Source organism: Dryas octopetala, chromosome 3 (assembly GCF_963921425.1).
Source record: "Dryas octopetala chromosome 3, drDryOcto1.1, whole genome shotgun sequence".
NCBI lineage: Eukaryota > Viridiplantae > Streptophyta > Magnoliopsida > Rosales > Rosaceae > Dryas > Dryas octopetala.
This window is the reverse complement of record NC_141368.1, coordinates 23,885,900-23,907,464: the sequence shown is the minus strand read 5'-3', so window position 1 is coordinate 23,907,464 and position 21,565 is coordinate 23,885,900. Positions and strand designations below refer to the sequence as shown.

Here is a 21,565-nt window from a genome sequence, read left to right as displayed (position 1 = left end):
TCCTCATGTGTACAACACATGACATTTAAATGTTAAAACTGCATGTGCAGTGCACTTGTGAAGAAAATTGTCCTTATGATCGGTGAGTGACTAGTCAAATAAACACAAAACTGTTTTTCGTGAAATGCATGAAGTGCATTATACCTTAGAGCCTTTTGCATGTAATGGCTTTGACAACTTGAGCTCTTTATTCCAAGACTAATCCAATATTGTTCCCATCTTAAATCTCGCTTAGAGCTTGTAGTGTGATTGACAAATTCATAATTTATACAATGTTTTAGTCAAGGAAAATGCCAATATTGAAAATCCTAAAACTAACAATCTCCCCATTTGGCTTTCCTTGACAAAACATATTCCATCAGCTCACAAAACTCTCACACATTCCCTCCTTAGACTAAGAGACTCAATGAGAACGTATTACCTGCAAAGAAACATGCTAACACAAAGAGATAGCAGTATAGATAAATAAGCAAGTACAACAACAAGATAATATGTGAATGAATTCCAAATTTTGTCCCCCTTTTTGACATGGAAAGACAATAGAGAAGAAAGGAAGCAGAAAAAAAATTATATTGAGAAAGAGTTCACACAAACAAAATACATGTCGAGCAAGTAGAAAACTTGCTAAAATTTGTGAGCAATCAACCAGAAGCAAGTCAGAAAAACATAATGTGACTCCCCTTAAATAGAACACTTCCCCTCAATACAAGCTCTCCCTAAAAAGGACACTCCCCCTAAATAGAACACTCCCTCTCAATACGAACTACCCATGACAGAACAATGAATGTTTGATGGGTGTGTAACCAGTCAAACTGTACTACATTTGGGCATGGGACAGAGAAAGATTTAACCAGAGATTACCCAATACTGGGAGACACACCAAAACAAAATCATAAAACACAGAAATAGACCTTTGGACACATAAATTTCACTTCCAATCACTTGTGCTTCAAAGCCTTATTTGAAAATGTTAGAGATGCATTTGACAAGATAACAAAGAAAATTAGACAAAGCACTGGACTGATTCAAACACATGCATCATACACCAATTAGATAAAAAAAAAAGTTTGCAATCAAATGAGCACATTTAAGAGATAAGGAGGACGTTGCTAGCAATCAAGACTTTTCCTAAAAGAAAAACGATGTCAAGGAAAATCAAATATGTTAAAAAAATTTCTAGCACAAAGTGAGATTAGAATTTGACCTCTCAAGATAAGTGCAAATTTGTGAATAAAACTTAAAAAAAATTTTGTTAGCTAATGACAAGAGTTGACACACTTCTTGTTTAGTGTAATGATTTGGTCCAATTTTGTGACTCTTTACCCTAGATCATCAAAAAACACCTTATAACTCCCTAGGGCCATGACTTCTTTGGTCACACTACTTTGAGAGAATTTTATTATCTCATATCATTTGGATTGTGACTACATTGGCCACATTTTTTTTTTTTTTTGATAAACAAAATATGAATTTAAGAGATGGCACAAATGAACAATTATCCTAAGAGATCAACACTCAGAATCAATCACATCATCTTGAAAAACTGCTTCAACAATTTTGAGTTACCTTGACAAGATTTTCTAAAAGAAAAGACTTCATAGCACACAAGTGACAAGAAAAAGGGTTATGCTTAATGATATAACAAAATTTATGCGCAAAGACCCTTTTTGACACCAAATGGAGTGAAAAGGCAGAGGTAAAATCAGCCAGTGTATTATGTAAAAGACAAACTGAACATATAACTTGAAAAAAAAAAACAAAGTGAATGACATTGAAGCACATGTAATTGAATAATAAATCACTCATTGGCACAAATACCAATCGACTTCCTAAGACCAATGTGCTTTGGATTCTCCAAGGCTTTGGTAAAGATATCTGCCAGTTGCTTTTCTGAGGGAACAAAAGTCAAAGTAAGGGTACCACTCTCAACAAGATCCCTAATGAAATGTTGTCTTATGTCAATGTGTTTGGTTCGAGTATATTGGACTGGGTTCTTTAAGATGTCAATGACACTCATGTTGTCACAATATATGACAAAAGTTTCCTCAACAAACCCATAGTCAGCAAGCATTTGCTTCATCCAAAGAAGTTGTGTACAACAACTTCCGGCAGCTATGTATTCAGCTTCAGCAGTAGACAAAGAAACACAATTCTGTTTCTTGCTATGCCAAGACACCAAGTTGTTCCCTACATAGAAGGCACCACTCGAAATGCTCTTTAGATCATCACTACAACCGGCCCAATCTGAATCACCAAATCCTACCAATCGTGTGTTAGTGTCCTGAGTATACCACAATCCATAATCAAATATCCCACTAACATACTTAATTATTCTCTTAGTTACAAGCAAATGTGATTCCTTTGGATCACTTTGAAACCTTACACATACTCCAATAGCAAAAGAGATGTCGAGTCTGCTGGCTGTGAGGTAGAGTAGGTTGCCTATCATGCTTCTATACAACGTTTGATCAACTTTTTTTGTCATTTGGGTCTCTATGAAGGTTGGTGCTTTTACTCATAGGAGTAATTGCAACCTTGGATGATTCAAGACCAAATTTCTTGACTAAATTCCTAGCATACTTAGATTGAGAGATAAACATACCATTACCCTCTTGCTTAACTTGCAAACCTAGGAAGAAATCAATTTTTACGTGAAAAGGAGAATATCCATATAAGATCACTTTGTGTTAACATATTGGAAATTCAAGCCTCATCAGCTGGCGTCGTCTTTGGGAAACGAAGAAATTTACTGATGGTGAACACTCGTAGTACAAATATGGGAGACACACGACATCCTGACCCGGACATGCCACAAGTGAATCAGTTCGAGACGATCCAAGAAACTCTTCGAACTCTAACAACCGGTTTGCAAAATGTGATTCAAAGGTTAGATCATATGAACCATGAAAGAGAGGAGCCTTCTCAGAACCAATGGAGTGAGGAAGGTCATCTTGAGGTTGAGGTAAACTTGACGGGAGAGAACCCTCATTTCTGGCAACCTGTGGATTTGAGAAGTCCTTTGACGGGAGAAATTCAGGCTTACCCAATGCTGCCAAGATTGAAATTCTCAACTACTGAACTCTATGATGGGCATACAGACCCAAAAGATCACTTGGAAACCTTTCGTTCACAAATGACACTTTATCTGGTGCCATACGCCATAATGTGCCGAGCATTTGTGACAACGTTGAAGGGTGGCGCAAGAGTTTGGTTTAGTAAACTCTCCCTAGGAACCGTGGAAAGTTTTGAGTAACTTGTTGAGGCATTTGAGGCCCAGTTCATTGGAAGTATGAAAAGGAAACGTGGTACGATCCATCTTATGTCTATAAGACAAGGAGAAAGTGAGTCACTTCACAAATACTTGAGGTCGAGGGAGTACACGAGGAATCTATAATCCAAGCTTTAATAAATGGATTACAGCCCACACAATTCACCTATTCATTGGGAAAAAATGAACCCTTGACTTTGAAGGAATTATTGGAATGCGCAGAAAAGCATATGAATGCTGATGACCTCCTGAAGGTTCATAAGGCAAATACGAAGACCACAAATTTCGGGGAGATGATATCAACAACAAACAATCAAGGAAAACGAAAGAACGGTGTGAATAGATCCGAAAAAATGATAAAAGAGGGCCCACAAATATGGGAAGCAATCGACCGAAAGGTTTAGTAAGTTGATACGAATCTTACACACTGCTCCGAATTCCCCGAGAGCAAATTCTCATGGAGATTTTTGGTAGTCAACTACTACAAAAACCTAGAAGAATGTCCACGGATCCTACCAAGAGACCACAAGACAAGTATTGCAAGTTTCATTGCGATCATGGACACAATATGGAGGATTGCTTCGAACTCAAGGAACAAATAGAAGGGTTGATTCGAAGAGGCCAAATAAGAAATTATGTAGCTGATTAACCTCGAGCACAACGAGATAATAGATAAGTGGCATTGCCAGCACCTTCCCCAAGGCCTGAGGGGGAAGTTATTCAATTCATTCACGAAGGGATACATAATGGAGGAGAATCTAGCAATGGGAGAAAGAATTACATGAAGCAGGCGCAGATCGAACAACAAGCATGAAAGGTCTTTTTTGTTCAGCAGCAGAAGTTCTAGCCTGTTAGCTTCGGCGACCAAGATATGCAAGGATTGCATTTTCCCCACAATGATGGATTGGTGATTACAACAATGATTGCTAATGAAATCGTAAAAAGGGTGTTCGTCGATCCAGGGAGTTCGGCTGATGTGATCTACTGGGAGACCTTGGAAAAGACATGGATTCCAATGAAAAAGATGAGACCTTCGGCCACAATCTTAAGAGGATTCGCTAGGGATAAGGCCGAGTCCCTAGGTTCCTTTACCTTACCCCTAACATTGGGGGAAGAACCTTGAACCAGCACTATCCTGGTGGCCTTTATTGTGGTCGATGTCCCAACAGTGTATAATGTGATTTTGGGGCAACCCAGCCTGAATGCTCTATGGGCTAGCATTTCAACTTATTGTTTGACAGTGAAATTTCCTATACCAATGGGGGTAGGGATGGTTCGAGGAGACCAATTGCAATCTCGGGAATGTTATGTGAATGCATTACGAGTCCAACAAAAGGAAGTGAAGACCCCAGAATCGACTTCGAAAGTGGAAAGGAATGAGGAAGGATCAACTTCAGGGAATAAAAAGTTCGGGGCAGAGGTGGTGGAAAAAACTTACACCATAAGTGTCTATCCTGACAAACCTGCAAAAACTGTTAGGATTAGAAAGGAGATTCCACACACATTGCAGAAAGAATTGGAGGAGTTCTTAAAGTAACATCGAGATGTGTTCGCCTGGACCCATGACTATATGCCTGGAATTGATCCAAGGGTAATTTTTCATCATCTGAACATTGATCCAGCCCACTCACCCGTGATTTAGCAGCGCAAAAACTTCACCCCAGATAGAAAATCGGCGATTAAGGAAGAAGTAGAGATGTTGAAGAAGGCTCCTTTCATTCGTGAGGCAAAGTATCCAAAATGGATAGCCAATGTGGTGATGGTAAAGAAGTCAAATGGAAAGTGGAGGATGTGTGTTGATTTCACTGACTTGAATCAAGCCTGTCCCAAGGATAGTTTCCCCTTACCTCACATAAATCAACTGGTCGATGCTACTGTTGGACATGAAGCCATGAGCTTCATTGATGGCTTTTCAAGGTACAACCAAATTAAGATGTACCAGCCATATGAGGAGAAAACTGCATTTTTTACAGATGAAGGGTTTTATTTTTATACAAAAATGCCATTTGGATTAAAGAATGCAGGGGCAACATATCAACTTCTGGTAAATGAGATTTTTAAGGATCAGATTGGAGACACAATAGAAGTATATGTTGATGACATGCTTACTAAGTCTCTTAAAGCTTAAGACCATATGAAGCATCTATCAAGGACTTTTGATGTTTTTCGGAAATATCAAATGAACCGTTTTGTATCAAAGGTAACAGACAAATACTTCCCGTTTTTCAAAGCCATTAAGAAATCAAAACAGTTTGAATGGACTTCAAAGTGCGAAGAAGCCTTTCAAGAACTAAAAAGGTATTTTCATAGTTTACTAGTCATGACGAAGCCTGAGGTACATGAAACGTTGTATCTATACCTCGCGATTTCTAGTTCGGCAGTCAATTCTATGTTGCTCAAACAGACAGAAAAGAGTCAAATGCCAATCCACTTTGTTAGCAAAGTATTACAGGGAGCAGAGGTGAAGTATGAGCCAATCGAGAAGCTTGCTTTGGCATTAATAGTGACATCAAGGAAGTTGAGACCTTATGTTCAGGCACACAACGTTAAAGTTTTAACCGATCAACCATTTCAACAAGTCATTCATAAACCTAAAGCATCAGGTCGATTAATGAAATGGTCAGTCGAATTAAGCCAATTTGATATCTTTTATGTGCCAAAAGCCTCAATTAAAGGGCAGGTGGTAGCTGATTTCATTGCGGAATTCACTATGTCAGAAAATTCAAATCAAACAAGGGACGAACACTGGATCCTGAACGTGGATGGTTCTTCAACTTGCCTGGGAGGGGGCACATGTTTACTTTTAACCTCCCCAGATGGTGTACAACACCCATATGCTTTAAAGTTTAACTTTAATGCGACTAATAATTTTTTCGAGTATGAGGCATTAATCGCAGGAATGCGTATGGCAAAAGAACTGGGGGTTTGCAGGATAAAAATCTTCAGTGATTCCCAATTGATTGTGAATCAAGTGAACTCTGAATATAAGGCTAAAGAGCCAAACATGATTGAGTACTTGAAGTAGGTGAAAAAATTGCAAGAGAAATTTGATACAATTCAAATTGAGCAGGTTTCGCGAACCCAAAATACTCTGGCCGACGCCTTGGCAAGGCTCGCTTCATACTTAGAAACGGCCTTTGCACTAAGTATATTAGTGGAAGAGCTAGACAAGCCAAGTATTGACGTCGAAGAAAAGACAGTAATCAGCTTGACCTTTCAGATGGAGATGGATGAAGGAGATCGTGGATTTCAACTTAAATGAAAAACTCCCCACATATCTAGAAGAAGCTTGCAGTTTAAGGAGAAGATCAACTCGATATGTTGTGATTGGTCAAGATCTGTATAAGAGAAGTTTCACCTAGGGGTGGGCGCGGTGCGGTTCGGTCCCGTTCTCCCCCAGAACCGGGCGCCTCGCCGGACATTCATACGCGGTGCGGTTCGGTGTTTAAAACCGTGAAGGGAGTAAAAAAACCAAACCAAACTAAACCATTCAAGGTGCGGTGCGGTTCTCCACTGCGGTTTTGGTCATTTTATGACATTTACATATGTTTTAAATTTTTTAATGTTTTATAATTTATATAAAACATATGTTTTGGGGTTTGGCCATGTTGGGGTTTCGTCTTTTTATTACATGTACATATGTTTTAATGTTTTGGGGTTTGAGCAATTGGATTTGGTTTAGGGTTTGGGGTTTGGTTGAGCAAACTAGTTTATGTAACTAGAATATATAGAGTATGTAGAATATATAAAATTTTAAACCTTAGGGTTTAGGGTTTTGAGAATGAGAGATGAGTTGCAACCAAACCCTATACCATAAGTTTTAAATCCTTATACCATAAACCCTAATATCCTATAGGATCTATACCATATCCTAAACCTTATACCATAAATTTTAAATCCTATACCTTATATGGCGTATACCCTACACACTTATATAGTATATAACTATATATTATACCCTAGAACTATAAACAATTAAAAATTTAGTATATAGAGTATAACTATAAATAATATACTAATTTTTTTTATATATAATATAAATAATATACTAATTTTATTATATAGGGTAATGGGTATAACTAAAATTATATACTAAAACATTATTAATTTATTATTATATTATATATCTAGAAAATAGGTATAGGGTTATATAAAATATATTTTAGGGTCTAAACCCTAAAATATAGCTAGGTTAATATTAATTTTAATAGTTTATTAGGTTTTAGGGTCTAAAGTATATAAAAATGTGTACAAAAAGTGTATAAAAAGTATATAAAAAGTATATAAATATGTATAAAAAATATATAAAATGGTATATATATATATGTATAAAAATATAAAAATATATATTTTTTGCAATTATGCAGTGTGGTTCGGTGCGGTGCGGTTAAATGAGGTGTGGAACCAGAACCGGAACCGGAGAGAACCAGTGCGGTTCGATTTTTTTGGCGGTGTTGACTTTTTTTAGTCAACGCAGTTTTTTACGGTTTTTTGGCGGTGTGGTTCGGCCGGTTTTGGCGGTGCACGGTTAAAATGCCCACCCCTAGTTTCACCAGCCCATTACTGAAGTGTCTAAGCCTATATGAGGCTAATTATGCACTTCGGAAGGTTTATGAAGGAATCTGTGGGGCACATTTTGGAGGAAAAACCTTAGCATTCAAGTTGCTTAGGCACAGTTTCTATTGGCCAAGGATGAGGTAGGAAGCTGAGGAGTTAATTCGAAAGTGCAAACAATGTCAAAGCGCGCCAACCTGCCGAGCCATTGGTACCACTAACCAGTCCCTGGCTGTTCGTGCGCACAATGAGGAATGGAACTCCTTGGATTTTTCCCAATGGCATCAGGTCAAAGGAATATGTTGATTGTGACAATCAATTACTTCACTAAGTGGGTCGAAGCTGAAGCAGTAGCCAAAACAACTAAGGAATATATTGAGAACTTTGTCCTTCGACATATTCTCTGCAGGTTTGGAATCCCCACGTTCGTTGTTTCAAATAATGGAACACAATTTGACAACAAGGCCTTCAAAGAGTTCTGCTCTCATTTTGGGATAAAGAATCATTATTCCTCGCCTACGCATCCTCAGGCTAATGGACAAGCTGAAGTCGCAAATAGAAGTATCTTGCGAGGAATAAAGAGAAGGTTGGGATCGGCAAAAGGTAACTGGGTAGATGAACTCCGCCATGTTCTCTGGGCATAACGAACCACTAAGAAAACCCCAACAGGCAAGTCACCATTTCCTTGGCTTATAGGACCGAAATTGTGATTCTAGTTGAAATAAGATCACAAAGCTTCTGGGAAATGATGAAGCTTTGTGAATGAATTTGGATCTATTTGAAGAAAGGAGGGAAAAATCACAACTTCGCCAGGCTTACTATAAGCATAAAATGGTTGAATATCACTCCAGGAAAATTAAGCCTCAACACTTCAAGATTGGAGACCTAGTTCTTCAAGAAGTAATGCCAAACAAAAAAGATTCCATAGAGGGTAAATTGGGCGCTACCTAGGAAGGTCCATACAGGGTCATTGACATGCGAAGGTCATGTACTTATTGGCTTCAAGATTTAAATGAGAAAAATGTACCAAGGCCTTGTAATGTCTTGCATTTAAAAAAATTCTATCAATAGGAAGTTCATTTAATGTAATATCCTATTATATGAGTTCAAAAACAAGATTTTAATGTAAGTGCCAGTTTTTCATTCCATAATAAGAGCTGAAGCCCAATTACAACTTCCTACATACTAATTGAAACTAAAACTAGAATCAAAATATTTGAAATAAAGTATTAAAACCAGGGAGGCACCTTCCCTGGGGTCTTACAAAGGTTTACTCGACACTGAGGAGAATGGTCTTGTTCATGGAACTAACAAAGGGGGTGTGAGCCTCGCCTGCTTCCCAGGAATTTATATCTTCCCAGGAAGCAGAGAACTCAGGGACCACAGGGACCACTATCTTGGTATAGCTTTAGAAGCGCTCAAAACCATGGTACCGTGGCGCTGCTGAAGTATGGTGGTGTCCAGGTCGTCCTTCAACAAGTCGAAACGGGCACAGAGCATCCTGAATTTGCTCCTCCAGTATAGGTAGCGTTCGTGAAGGTGAGCGGTGGTGGTATGAGACTCATACAGCTGCCTCTGTACCTCCAAGAGTTTGGTTTGGAGCTTGTTCACCATGTCGCTCTAGTTTTTCGAGACTTCTAGAAAAGAATTCAAGGTGGCAGCATTTTATGACGCAAGTCCATGAATCCAATCCTCATCTTCCTCAGAGTCGCTTATCCCGTTCAGGTAGGACCTATCTTGATTAGAACCAGCAGGGAGAGGAGCGGGTGCATGGGTATGAGGGGGGAACCTTGTCAGACGAAACCCCATTAGAGAGGTTGAAAACGCCATTGGCTATGGTGGGCATGTTGGAAGAATTAGCCATATGAGAAACTTCAAAGAGAGATTAAAAGCTTGAGTGAGGCATAATACTATTTCAGGTAGTATTTATAGACCTCACAATCTACTCATTACAAAAACTTAAAGAGCTATGATTAAAAGAACAAGCCTTCTTTTTCGCTGAACGTGGAGACAGGCGTTATAGCTTCCCAGATGAATTAATGGGGGGTCACGGTGGTTGGGTTTAAAAGAGGATTGAAAGGCTCTCCTTATCCTCGCGAAATAAATGGGAGTTAAATTTCTTTTTAAAAGAAATTGTTTCCCGCTAAAATTAAAAGAGGCTTTGATAGAAAGGTCTGGCCCCTTAAGCCCAATTTTAACAATAAAATTAAAAAGCTTGAGGGTCAGTCCACTAGGATGGGGCCCAAAGAGGCAAATACATGTTTTTTCTTTGGTCAGTTCTATTCCGACCACCCTAAATTACTTAGTTGACCACCCAATTTCAAAATTCCAACTTTACCCTTAAAACAAAAAATTTCAATTTTATTCGTTAGGTCATTCGACAGTTATCTACCGAAATATTTATGATTATTCGACAGTTATCTGCTGAACATTGGTGAATTATTCAGTGCATAACCACCGAATGGAAATGAAAAAGGCATTCGACAGTTATCTGTTGAAATATTTGTATTTATTCGACACTTATTTGTCGAACATTGGTGGATGTTTCGGTAGATGACCACCGAATGGATCTGGGTGATTTCATCATGTTTTTGCAATAAAGGGTAAAATAGGAAAAAATTTGAAAAAAATATATTAGGGTGGTCAACTCAGCAACTAAGGGTGGTCTGCATAGCCTCACTCTTTTTCTTAAAAAAAAAAAAAATAATCATGTTTATGGATCCAAATACTTGTGCACAAAAATCTACTTGATGAAATTCTATTTCATTAAAAAAAAGATGTCTCTGATCAAAGACATCTGCCAAAATGAAAATTACTAGATTAAATATTGTAACGCCCCGATCCTCGGGCCCATGAAAATACTGAACATCAAACTGTTAAATCTGTTTTCTCTTACTTTTGAGCCATGCACAACAACATGAGTAAATATAATTCTGTCAAAAACATTTTAAACAAACCACTGAATAAAAACAATTAAATAAATCTTTCTGGGTCCCACTGCCTCGTCTTCTCCCCACTGCTTCCTCAGCCTGCTTAACCTGCAAAACACAAATCCTACACCACATCCAAGCATCAAGAAAATCAAAATATCTCAAATGCACATCAAATCCCATCAATAATAATAATTATACTCTGACAAATCAATTGCATAATTATCAACCATTAACCTCAACCTCAATCATTCACATCCTAATTAATATCCTCAATGCATAGACACCATCATTTCCGTCCTCACGATTCAAGCCTAGATTTTACTAAGTCCTAGCAAACAAATGCAATACAAGCAACCCAACAACCATCTATCTAATTTCACACACTTCGTTTCTTGGAAATCCTCCAGCTTTATAACTACTTTCGAAAATCTCCTTTCAAAACCATTTTTAAATCCCCTCAGCCGTAAGTCAAACTCTGAACTGAATCTATCCTTGGAAGCTAATATCTCGAAACACTTATTCTTAAAACTCACATCATTCTCGTACCTGTACTGTAGACAATGTCCTGGCCACAATCCCGCACTCGGGCAGGCTCAAATCCTAGCCACAATCTCGTACGGATGACCCTTCCGCACGAGCAGGCTCGTATCCTGGCCACAATCCCGTACGGATGACCCTTCCGCACGAGCAGGCTCGTATCCTGGCCACAATCTCGTACGGAGGGGTCTCTCCGCACGAGCAGGCCCGTATCCTGGCCACAATCCCGTATGGAGGGGTCTCTCCATACGAGCAGGCTCGTATCCTGGCCACAATCTCGTACGGAGGGGTCTCTCCATACGAGCAGGCTCACCCAATCAGTACTCGCATTTCTAACTTACAACATTTCACCCACAGTTACTCCGAACTAAGCCGAATCCCTCCGAAATTGATCCCCGCTCATAAACCATCACTTGTCTGTCACTCGAAACATACTAACATTTCCTCAATAATTAATTTGATCATTTTGTATATAATAACTGCCTAATCATCAATCATTAATCTTGACTATAAACAATCTTTCTTTAATTTGGTGACTCTCCTCTAAGAAACTCTATAATTCCCAAATAATTCCTTCACCTCAAATCCTCGTCAATTCATTCTCCCAATTCAAATCCTACACCTAATCTTCTCTAGTGTAAAGCAGCAAATCTATAAAACAGACAATTAAACCACGTAAAAGACCAAAATACCCTTCACGGTGCCATTGCTCGGATACCAAATCCGGCAGCATAACGGCATCAGGAATGATATTTCCCGAGCCCCTGTACCTGTTAAGACCAGACAGCCAACTTAAATATAAACATAATTCACAATTAGTCGTTTAATCGTCCAAAACGGGCGGCCGCCACCATACACGGTGGCTGCCCGGCTTATACAACACAGAAATTTCACAGAACTCACCAAACAACCTCTAAGGATCTCCTAGAAGTTCAATGTGGGCAAAAAGAGACAAACGGCCGCTGACCCGCCGCCACAAGTGGCGGAGGCAGTGGTGGCTGCGGCGGCACAATCTAAGAAAATGATTTTTCAACTAAAAATCAACCCAAATTCAACCTAGGACCTTCAATTGGATGAAAAACAACTCAGAAATCATTCAAGTAGGTTCAATTCAAGGCAAACCCGAAATGGGTACAAGCCCTAAAATTTCAATTTTTTTAAATTCTCAAAATTGACACGCAATAACAAGGGGGAAAGAAGGCCCATACCTCGAGGATCATTTTTGACAACTCGGCCGACGGCCAAATCTCACCGGAAATGGCCGAAATCGGCGGCGGAAGCCGCCGGCTTTTGCATCGTCGATTCGCCGCCGTGAGCGATCACCGGAGCAAGGGGGTGACGCTGCTGGACTCGTCGGAGCCTGGGGAAGAGAACCCAAGTGGTCGTCGGCCTCGAACTCGCCGGAAAAATTGAGTCGCCGTCGAGAGCTTCGTTCAGAAACGGCGTCGCTGCGCCGCCGTTGCGGCTTGGTTGGCTGATCGGACCCCACTGGGAGGTCGGCGGCGTGGAGGCGAGTCCAACGCCGGTCGGATCACTGAAATCCGGCGCCGGACGACCGAGGGTCGAGGAGAGAGGTCACGGGGAAGAGAGAGAGAGCCAGCCGAGAGAGAGAAAACCAGCGGGGGGGAGAGGAGAGAGTGTGAGAGAATAAAAAAAGGGAGAGAGAGAAGATTCTAGAGAGAGAGAAAGTTCTAAAAAAAATCTGATTTTTAAACCCAATTTGTCCATTTTACGAAATTGCCCCTTGATTCAAACGCTCATATCTTTCAAACTGTAACTCCGATTGACGCGTGCCGCGTGTCTACGAACTCGTGAACTCGAGACCTATCTAACGGACCCAAAGTCAAAAATCAAAAGCCCATTTATTTTAAAAGTCAACTTTGGGTCGGGTCGTTACAACCTTCCCCCCTTACAAAAATTTCGTCCTCGAAATTTAGCATATATCGTAACAGACAAGTGATGCCCAAACTCGTACCTCCTATCAACCTCGCTGATCCCTCTATTGACCACGTGCCAACGTGATTTGTTTAAATCTCACCATGCTTCCGCTGCGCCACTCTGATTAACCCTCTGATCTCTTATTAATAAACTTACTCAACCTTCCAACTTTCCTGAACTTGCTGAGGAGCAGAGAGACGATGACAGTGCATGGGACATTTCTCAAAACTTTCTCAAACATTTTCATGGCTCAAGTAAAATAAATTTCTGAAATCACTTTAAAATCATTTTCTTTCTCAAACTAGCTTTCACAAACATTTTCTGAACTGATTTCCTCAAACTGGTTTCTCAAACACTTTCTCAACTGATTCCTCAAACTTTCTGTAACATCACCATTCCCCACCCGGGCAGTGTGGGATCATTCACTTCTCCTCACCTGGTAGCTCGCCACTGCCTCACGCAGCCGCCCACTCAGGGTCTTGGTCCCTGGGTCTTGCAATCCACACACTTCCGGCCGGGTCTAGCTCTGATACCATTCTGTAACGTCCCGATCCTCGGGCCCATGAAAATACTGAACATCAAACTGTTAAATATGTTTTCTCTTACTTTTGAGCCATGCACAACAACATGAGTAAATATAATTCTGTCAAAAACATTTTAAACAAACCACTGAATAAAAACAATTAAATAAATCTTTCTGGGTCCCACTGCCTCGTCTTCTCCCCACTGCTTCCTCAGCCTGCTTAACCTGCAAAACACAAATCCTACACCACATCCAAGCATCAAGAAAATCAAAATATCTCAAATGCACATCAAATCCCATCAATAATAATAATTATACTCTGACAAATCAATTGCATAATTATCAACCATTAACCTCAACCTCAATCATTCACATCCTAATTAATATTCTCAATGCATAGACACCATCATTTCCGTCCTCACGATTCAAGCCTAGATTTTACTAAGTCCTAGCAAACAAATGCAATACAAGCAACCCAACAACCATCTATCTAATTTCACACACTTCGTTTCTTGGAAATCCTCCAGCTTTATAACTACTTTCGAAAATCTCCTTTCAAAACCATTTTTAAATCCCCTCAGCCGTAAGTCAAACTCTGAACTGAATCTATCCTTGGAAGCTAATATCTCGAAACACTTATTCTTAAAACTCACATCATTCTCGTACCTGTACTGTAGACAATGTCCAGGCCACAATCCCGCACTCGGGCAGGCTCAAATCCTAGCCACAATCTCGTACGGATGACCCTTCCGCACGAGCAGGCTCGTATCCTGGCCACAATCCCGTACGGATGACCCTTCCGCACGAGCAGGCTCGTATCCTGGCCACAATCTCGTATGGAGGGGTCTCTCCATACGAGCAGGCTCGTATCCTGGCCACAATCCTGTATGGAGGGGTCTCTCCATACGAGCAGGCTCGTATCCTGGCCACAATCTCGTACGGAGGGGTCTCTCCGCACGAGCAGGCTCGTATCCTGGCCACAATCCCGTATGGTGGGGTCTCTCCATACGAGCAGGCTCACCCAATCAGTACTCGCATTTCTAACTTACAACATTTCACCCACAGTTACTCCGAACTAAGCCGAATCCCTCCGAAATTGATCCCCGCTCATAAACCATCACTTGTCTGTCACTCGAAACATACTAACATTTCCTCAATAATTAATTTGATCATTTTGTATATAATAACTGCCTAATCATCAATCATTAATCTTGACTATAAACAATCTTTCTTTAATTTGGTGACTCTCCTCTAAGAAACTCTATAATTCCCAAATAATTCCTTCACCTCAAATCCTCGTCAATTCATTCTCCCAATTCAAATCCTACACCTAATCTTCTCTAGTGTAAAGCAGCAAATCTATAAAACAGACAATTAAACCACGTAAAAGACCAAAATACCCTTCACGGTGCCATTGCTCGGATACCAAATCCGGCAGCATAACAGCATCAGGAATGATATTTCCCGAGCCCCTGTACCTGTTAAGACCAGACAGCCAACTTAAATATAAACATAATTCACAATTAGTCGTTTAATTGTCCAAAACGGGCGGCCGCCACCATACACGGTGGCTGCCCGGCTTATACAACACAGAAATTTCACAGAACTCACCAAACAACCTCTAAGGATCTCCTAGAAGTTCAATGTGAGCAAAAAGAGACAAACGGCCGCTGACCCGCCGCCACAAGTGGCGGAGGCAGTGGTGGCTGAGGCGGCACAATCTAAGAAAATGATTTTTCAACTAAAAATCAACCCAAATTCAACCTAGGACCTTCAATTGGATGAAAAACAACTCAGAAATCATTCAAGTAGGCTCAATTCAAGGCAAACCCGAAATGGGTACAAGCCCTAAAATTTCAATTTTTTTAAATTCTCAAAATTGACACGCAATAACAAGGTGGAAAGAAGGCCCATACCTCGAGGATCATTTTTGACAACTCGGCCGACGGCCAAATCTCACCGGAAATGGCCGAAATCGGCGGCGGAAGCCGTCGGCTTTTGCATCGTCGATTCGCCGCCGTGAGCGATCACCGGAGCAAGGGGGTGACGCTGCTAGACTCGCCGGAGCCTGGGGAAGAGAACCCAAGTGGTCGTCGGCCTCGAACTCGCCGGAAAAATTGAGTCGCCGTCGAGAGCTTCGTTCAGAAACGGCGTCGCTGCGCCGCCGTTGCGGCTTGGTTGGCTGATCGGACCCCACTGGGAGGTCGGCGGCGTGGAGGCGAGTCCAACGCCGGTCGGATCACTGAAATCCGGCGCCGGACGACCGAGGGTCGAGGAGAGAGGTCACGGGGAAGAGAGAGAGAGCCAGCCGAGAGAGAGAAAACCAGCGGGGGGGAGAGGAGAGAGTGTGAGAGAATAAAAAAAGGGAGAGAAAGAAGATTCTAGAGAGAGAGAAAGTTCTAAAAAAAATCTGATTTTTAAACCCAATTTGTCCATTTTACGAAATTGCCCCTTGATTCAAACGCTCATATCTTTCAAACTGTAACTCCGATTGACGCGTGCCGCGTGTCTACGAACTCGTGAACTCGAGACCTATCTAACGGACCCAAAGTCAAAAATCAAAAGCCCATTTATTTTAAAAGTCAACTTTGGGTCGGGTCGTTACAAATATAGTAAAAGTTCAAAAATACGATTAAAACCTTCTGAGAAGGAATTCATTACAGACAATTATTTTCGAAAAGGAAATTTCATTGAGAAGTATCATCCCCCAAGGTGGGGGTTATATGATCTAGGTTCTTAAAGTCAGGGAATTCAAGCTTCATCTTCTCCTTACAACTCTCAAAGCCTTCCAGAAAGCAGACATTGACTAATTTAATGTATTTTGGAGAATCCTCAACATATGAATTAGCAAGCTTCTCTTGCAGCTCTGAATTCTCCTTCTCTAACACACCAAGAGTCTTCTCATTCTCAGCCAAACTAGATTTGAAGATTGTGAGAGAAACCACATTCCCTACAGCTTCAGACTCCAAATTAGAAATTTGAGAAGTTTTGGCCTCGAGCTCTTGTTGCATTTCATTAATTAACAAGTAATTCCTTCATTTCAAGAAGAACTTTGGTATCCCTTTATTCAAGATTGCTTTTGTCCAAAGAGGAATTGACAGCAGCTAAGTCTTTTCTAAGACTTTCAATGGAGGCCCTAAGCTTAGATGCTTCTTCTTCGGAGGCACTTCGAACTTGCTGAAGCTCAACACAAAGTTTGTTCACTTCATCTTCAAGAACACATCTCAACTTCAGCATATGAAAGTATATGCTTGCTCTACTTAGCAAAGACTAAAATTAGAACATGAAAGGAAATCTCTCATAATTCGAATAGGAAAGATAATTTCAATAAATGCATTCTGAAAGGAGCAAAGTACCTGGGTTAGGGAAATGACATTTGCGGTGCAAGTCTTCTCTCTGCTTAGATCCTTCAAAGGTCTATCATAACAAGGCATTGGTAAATTCTGCAACGAGGGGTCGTCCAACATCTCCAACATGGCAGATTTTAGGTCGGTTGGAAGCTCACCACCTACTTTGACTTTAGGTTGTGGTTGCTGGGGAAGAGATTCATCCAAACTTATTGGAGGAGGGTTCAAAATCTCACTCTGCTGTTGGGTAACTCCCTTTTCTCCCGAGGAAGACCCAGATATTTGCAAATTTTTCTTTGAAAGAACCTTGAGTTTCTTCAAAGAAATCAAAGGAAAAGAATCCTCTTGTAATTCTAACTTCTATTTGCCACTTGTGAAGCAGGAACCATGATTCTCCGGGGAATAATCTTGGAAAGGATTGGATCCTCTTCCCTTATTTCTTACACGAAACCATCAGCTTCTTTATCTTTTATGGATTCCCTGCTTGTTTCTCGAATGCATGGTCCTATTCGAGCGATGATTGTCTTAATATCCTCATTCCAAGGCATGCATCCTTTAAGACCCAGGATGTTCGACATTCTTTTCTTTTCAGCTTCGTTTAGGATCGGGCAAGTTCTGTTGTTATTTGGAATCCCTTTGAAGTTCCATTTACAAGGAGTTGGGAATTGTTCGGAATCACCATCTCTGAATTCCCATTCACCAGCAACATGCACAAAAAACTCCTTCCAATCATGATTCGAGGAAGGATTATCGGTAATAATTGCGAGACTCTTCCTTGGGGTTAGGTACCAAAAGCTTCTCGCGACCTTTTCCATGGGATTGAGGGTGTAGCAGTACATAATTTCCCTCAAAGTAAGGTCGAGTTCTTCCTTGTTGTTCCATTCCTTTGCCCTGAATAAATTCTAACGGGCCAGAAGGTGAAGTAAAGTTCTCCAACTGTTTGGAACAAGCTGGGCATGAGGAAGATCGAAGTACCAAAGAAATTCTCTAATTGGGTGATGAAGAGGAAGTCGCAGTCCAAATTTGAAAGGTTGAAGGAAAAAACAGACATCATTTTCATAAAAGTATAAACATCTGGCTTTGGGGCCGGGCACGAAAAACGCGACCTGATAAGGACAATGAATTGTTTCGAGCTCTTTGCATTCCTTTTCCATTGCATGGCTCGGAATATCATCCACCGCAAGCCTTGGGTATTTTTGGGGCCGAATCACGTCGGCAACCGCAACGACTTCAATCCCTCCTTGGCTCGAAGGATCAATCAGGATGGCAACAGGGACATTGGTATCTTCCATTTCTTGGATTTTTTTGAAAGAAAATAAACCGAGGAAAATAGGATTTGATCTGCAAATTATGGATAAGAGGATAAAATTTACTTCTTCCTTAAGGTCAAATACGTTAAGGAAGAAGAAGGTAACTGATGGGCCATATGGCTATTCGGCTATATTTTAATTCACTTTAGAGGCCTAATCCAAAATATATTTGAGCCCAAAATCAATAAAATTTGGGGTGTTATAAATCTGTTGTTTTCTTTTGTTTTTTTGGTGACTTGAGATTTATTTCGTGTTTTGGTTGATTTTTTGTACATTATTTTGCTTGTTTTATTTTTAAATTGACTGAGATTTGGTCTATTATTTTGTTGCAGTTTAAATTTTCTGATACAATTTCAATTCATAGCTTTAGTTTTCTGATACAGTTTCAATTCGCAGTTTCAGTTTGCAATTTCAATTTTCTGATAAGTTCAGTTTCAATATTTTCAAGTTTACCCTTATTTTTTGTTGCATGACAAATATAAATGGTCTTAATTTAAGAGTTATTGTTTTTGTTTTGGACAGTACCATGCTATGGATAAGTTTGTTTAAATTTTTTGAAAATTAATTTCAAAGTTTTGTTCAATTTTAGTAAACTGGCATTCTTTGTAGAAATGAATTGTTTTTTTTTTTTTTTTTTTTTTGAAAAAAGGGATTGATTGATATTTTTAACCTTGAAAGTGTTTGATATTTTTAACATTGCAAAATGAATATCTACCTCTGAAATTGATTTACATTTTGACTTACTTATGGGTGGGTCTGACAAAAAAAGTGAAAAGATGTTTCTTTCGAAGGCTTTCTTATGAGAACTAAATGAATAGTAAAAGATATAAAAAATATATTTTAATTTTGCTATGTATGCTTTAACAAAAAAGAGTGATGACGTCATGAGTGTGAAGGGGCAATGTGGTTCGTGTGTATTGTATTTGCATGCTGTAGCTTTCATGAGTGTCCGCAAATAAAAATGGGTTGTTCGATTAGCTCTTGTAATAGTTGGCCTGCAAAGGAAGGAAGACGCATTGGATGAGTTTGGTTAAGAAAATAAGGTGCCAGTACCTGTTCATTAACGGACTCTATAAATTATTTGGAAAAAAAAACTTATCTATCCCCATATTGTAGTGATGTAGCATCCCTAGAAGAGAGAGATAGAGACAAGAGATGAAAGAAAGAGAGAAATAAAGAGAGTGAGAGAAGATAGAGAGCCAATGAGAGAGAGGGGTGATACCATGTTGGTATCACATAAGGGGATAGGTAAGTTCTTCTCAATTATTTGTGATAAATATAGAAAAATAAGTTATATATCAAAATTAAATTGGATTATCTTGTACTTATTTATAATTATGTGGTTGTTTACAATCTTATTAGTATTTATCTCTTGGGCTTTTTATCGCAAATAGTCCCTCAACTTTCACTTAAATATCAATTTGGTCATTAAATTGCATTTTCACTCAATAAGGTCCTCAATCTTTACTACCGCACATCATTGTTGTCATTCTATTATATTACGTCCAAATTTTCATCAAAAATTGTCTTGTGCAATGCATGTGACCCTTTTTTCAAGGCAAAAATGGTCTTCACACGTCCCATAAACACCGAAAAGACCCTACAAATTCTATAAATCCAAGTTTACCCTTAAAAAAATACTAAAAAAATAAATAAAATAATTAAAAAAACAAAAGAAAAAAAAGAAAAAAAACCATCCCCAACCTGAGTCTTAACACACCCACCCTCTGAAAAAAGGTAAAAATGTATGTCTTGGCAAACTCGATGCAGTCTTTCAATATACTCGGCCAATAGTAGCCATGTCTGTGGATTAGCCATCTCATCTTGTAATCTAATTGATGGGCACCGCAAATACCGCCGTGAATCTCGATCATAACTGCTTTAGCTTCTTGTTCACCCAAGCACGTACTTCGTCAATAACTCGTCCTTGCTTCTTCTGTACAAATCATCATTAACCAAAACATAGTTTTTGGCTTGATATCTTATCTTCAATGGATGTTGGCGATAAAGATCTTTCAAGTATTGGATGAGAGGCCATCTCCAATCATTGGTTTTGACTTGAACGCAACAAATCGCGTCGGACTTGGCTCTTTTAAGTGCATGCAGCAATTCTCGTAGTTCTATCTTGATTGTTCGTGACTCGGCACCTTCTGGAATTGTGACTCCGGATGTAATCTTAGCCATCTCGTCGGCTTCATAGTTGTCTTCTCTTGGGATGTGATTGAACGAGATCTCGGTGAAATCTTTTACCATCTGGATGATTACAGCCCAATATAAGCTAAGCACTGGATCAAGGCATCGATAATGCCCGATCAGCTGGTTGATTACTAGCAAAGAATCGCCGAACACAGCAACATGCCTTGCTCCAAGCTCTTTTAGGATCTCTAACCCAATCAGCAATGCCTCATATTCCGCTTGATTATTTGTGCATGCAAAGTCCACTTGGAATGCAAACTGGTATCTCATTCCTTGAGTTGACATGATGATTATTTCAGCTTCTGCCGAACCATTTGGGCTTGACCCATCAAACCAAAGTTCCCATGGTTCAACTCCAACGTAAGTAGCCATGGCTGTACCAATCTCGACCTCACTCATATCTTCAATCTCTTTCGAGGGATGGTGAGCCAAGAAATCAGCTAGAGCTTGGCCTTTGACTACATTTTGAGGGATATATCTCAAAACAAACTCAGATAAGGCCATTTTCCATTTACCAATCCGGCCGTGAATGATTGGCCGTGTAAGCATGTCTTTCACCATGTTCGTTTGAGAAATAACTAGAACTGTGTTGGCAGCAAATAGTGCCAAAGTTTAGTAGGGGCAAAGTATAAAAAGGCAAAACTTCTCAACTGGTGAATATCTTATTTCAACGTCTTGAAGGATCCGGCTAAGATAATGAATGACATGTTCCTTCCCCTCCTCATTATCTTGAGCTAACAATGCTCCAATTGAAGTCTCCGTTGCGGCAATGTACAACTTCAAGTGTCGATGGCGGCACCAAAAATGGGGAACGCACCAAGTATTCCTTTATTACCTCAAAGGCTTCTTGGTAGGGGTGGGCATTTAAAACCGAAATACCGAAACCGAACCCGTACCATACCGTACCATACCGACGTTATACCGAAAAACAATACCGATTATATACCGTACCGATACAA

At 39.9% G+C, this 21,565-nt stretch overlaps 1 protein-coding gene and 1 pseudogene across 1 annotated transcript; both read right to left on the bottom strand.

Moving 5' to 3' along the window:
- Window positions 1-1,798: 1,798 nt before the first annotated feature.
- Window positions 1,799-2,449, bottom strand: LOC147291916 (secreted RxLR effector protein 161 pseudogene; annotated as a pseudogene).
- Window positions 2,450-20,303: 17,854 nt separating this feature from the next.
- Window positions 20,304-21,167, bottom strand: LOC147291915 (uncharacterized). The gene has a single exon (XM_086236067.1). It carries the CDS (start codon window positions 21,165-21,167, stop codon window positions 20,304-20,306), a length of 864 nt encoding a protein of 287 aa, XP_086092193.1.
- Window positions 21,168-21,565: the final 398 nt, after the last annotated feature.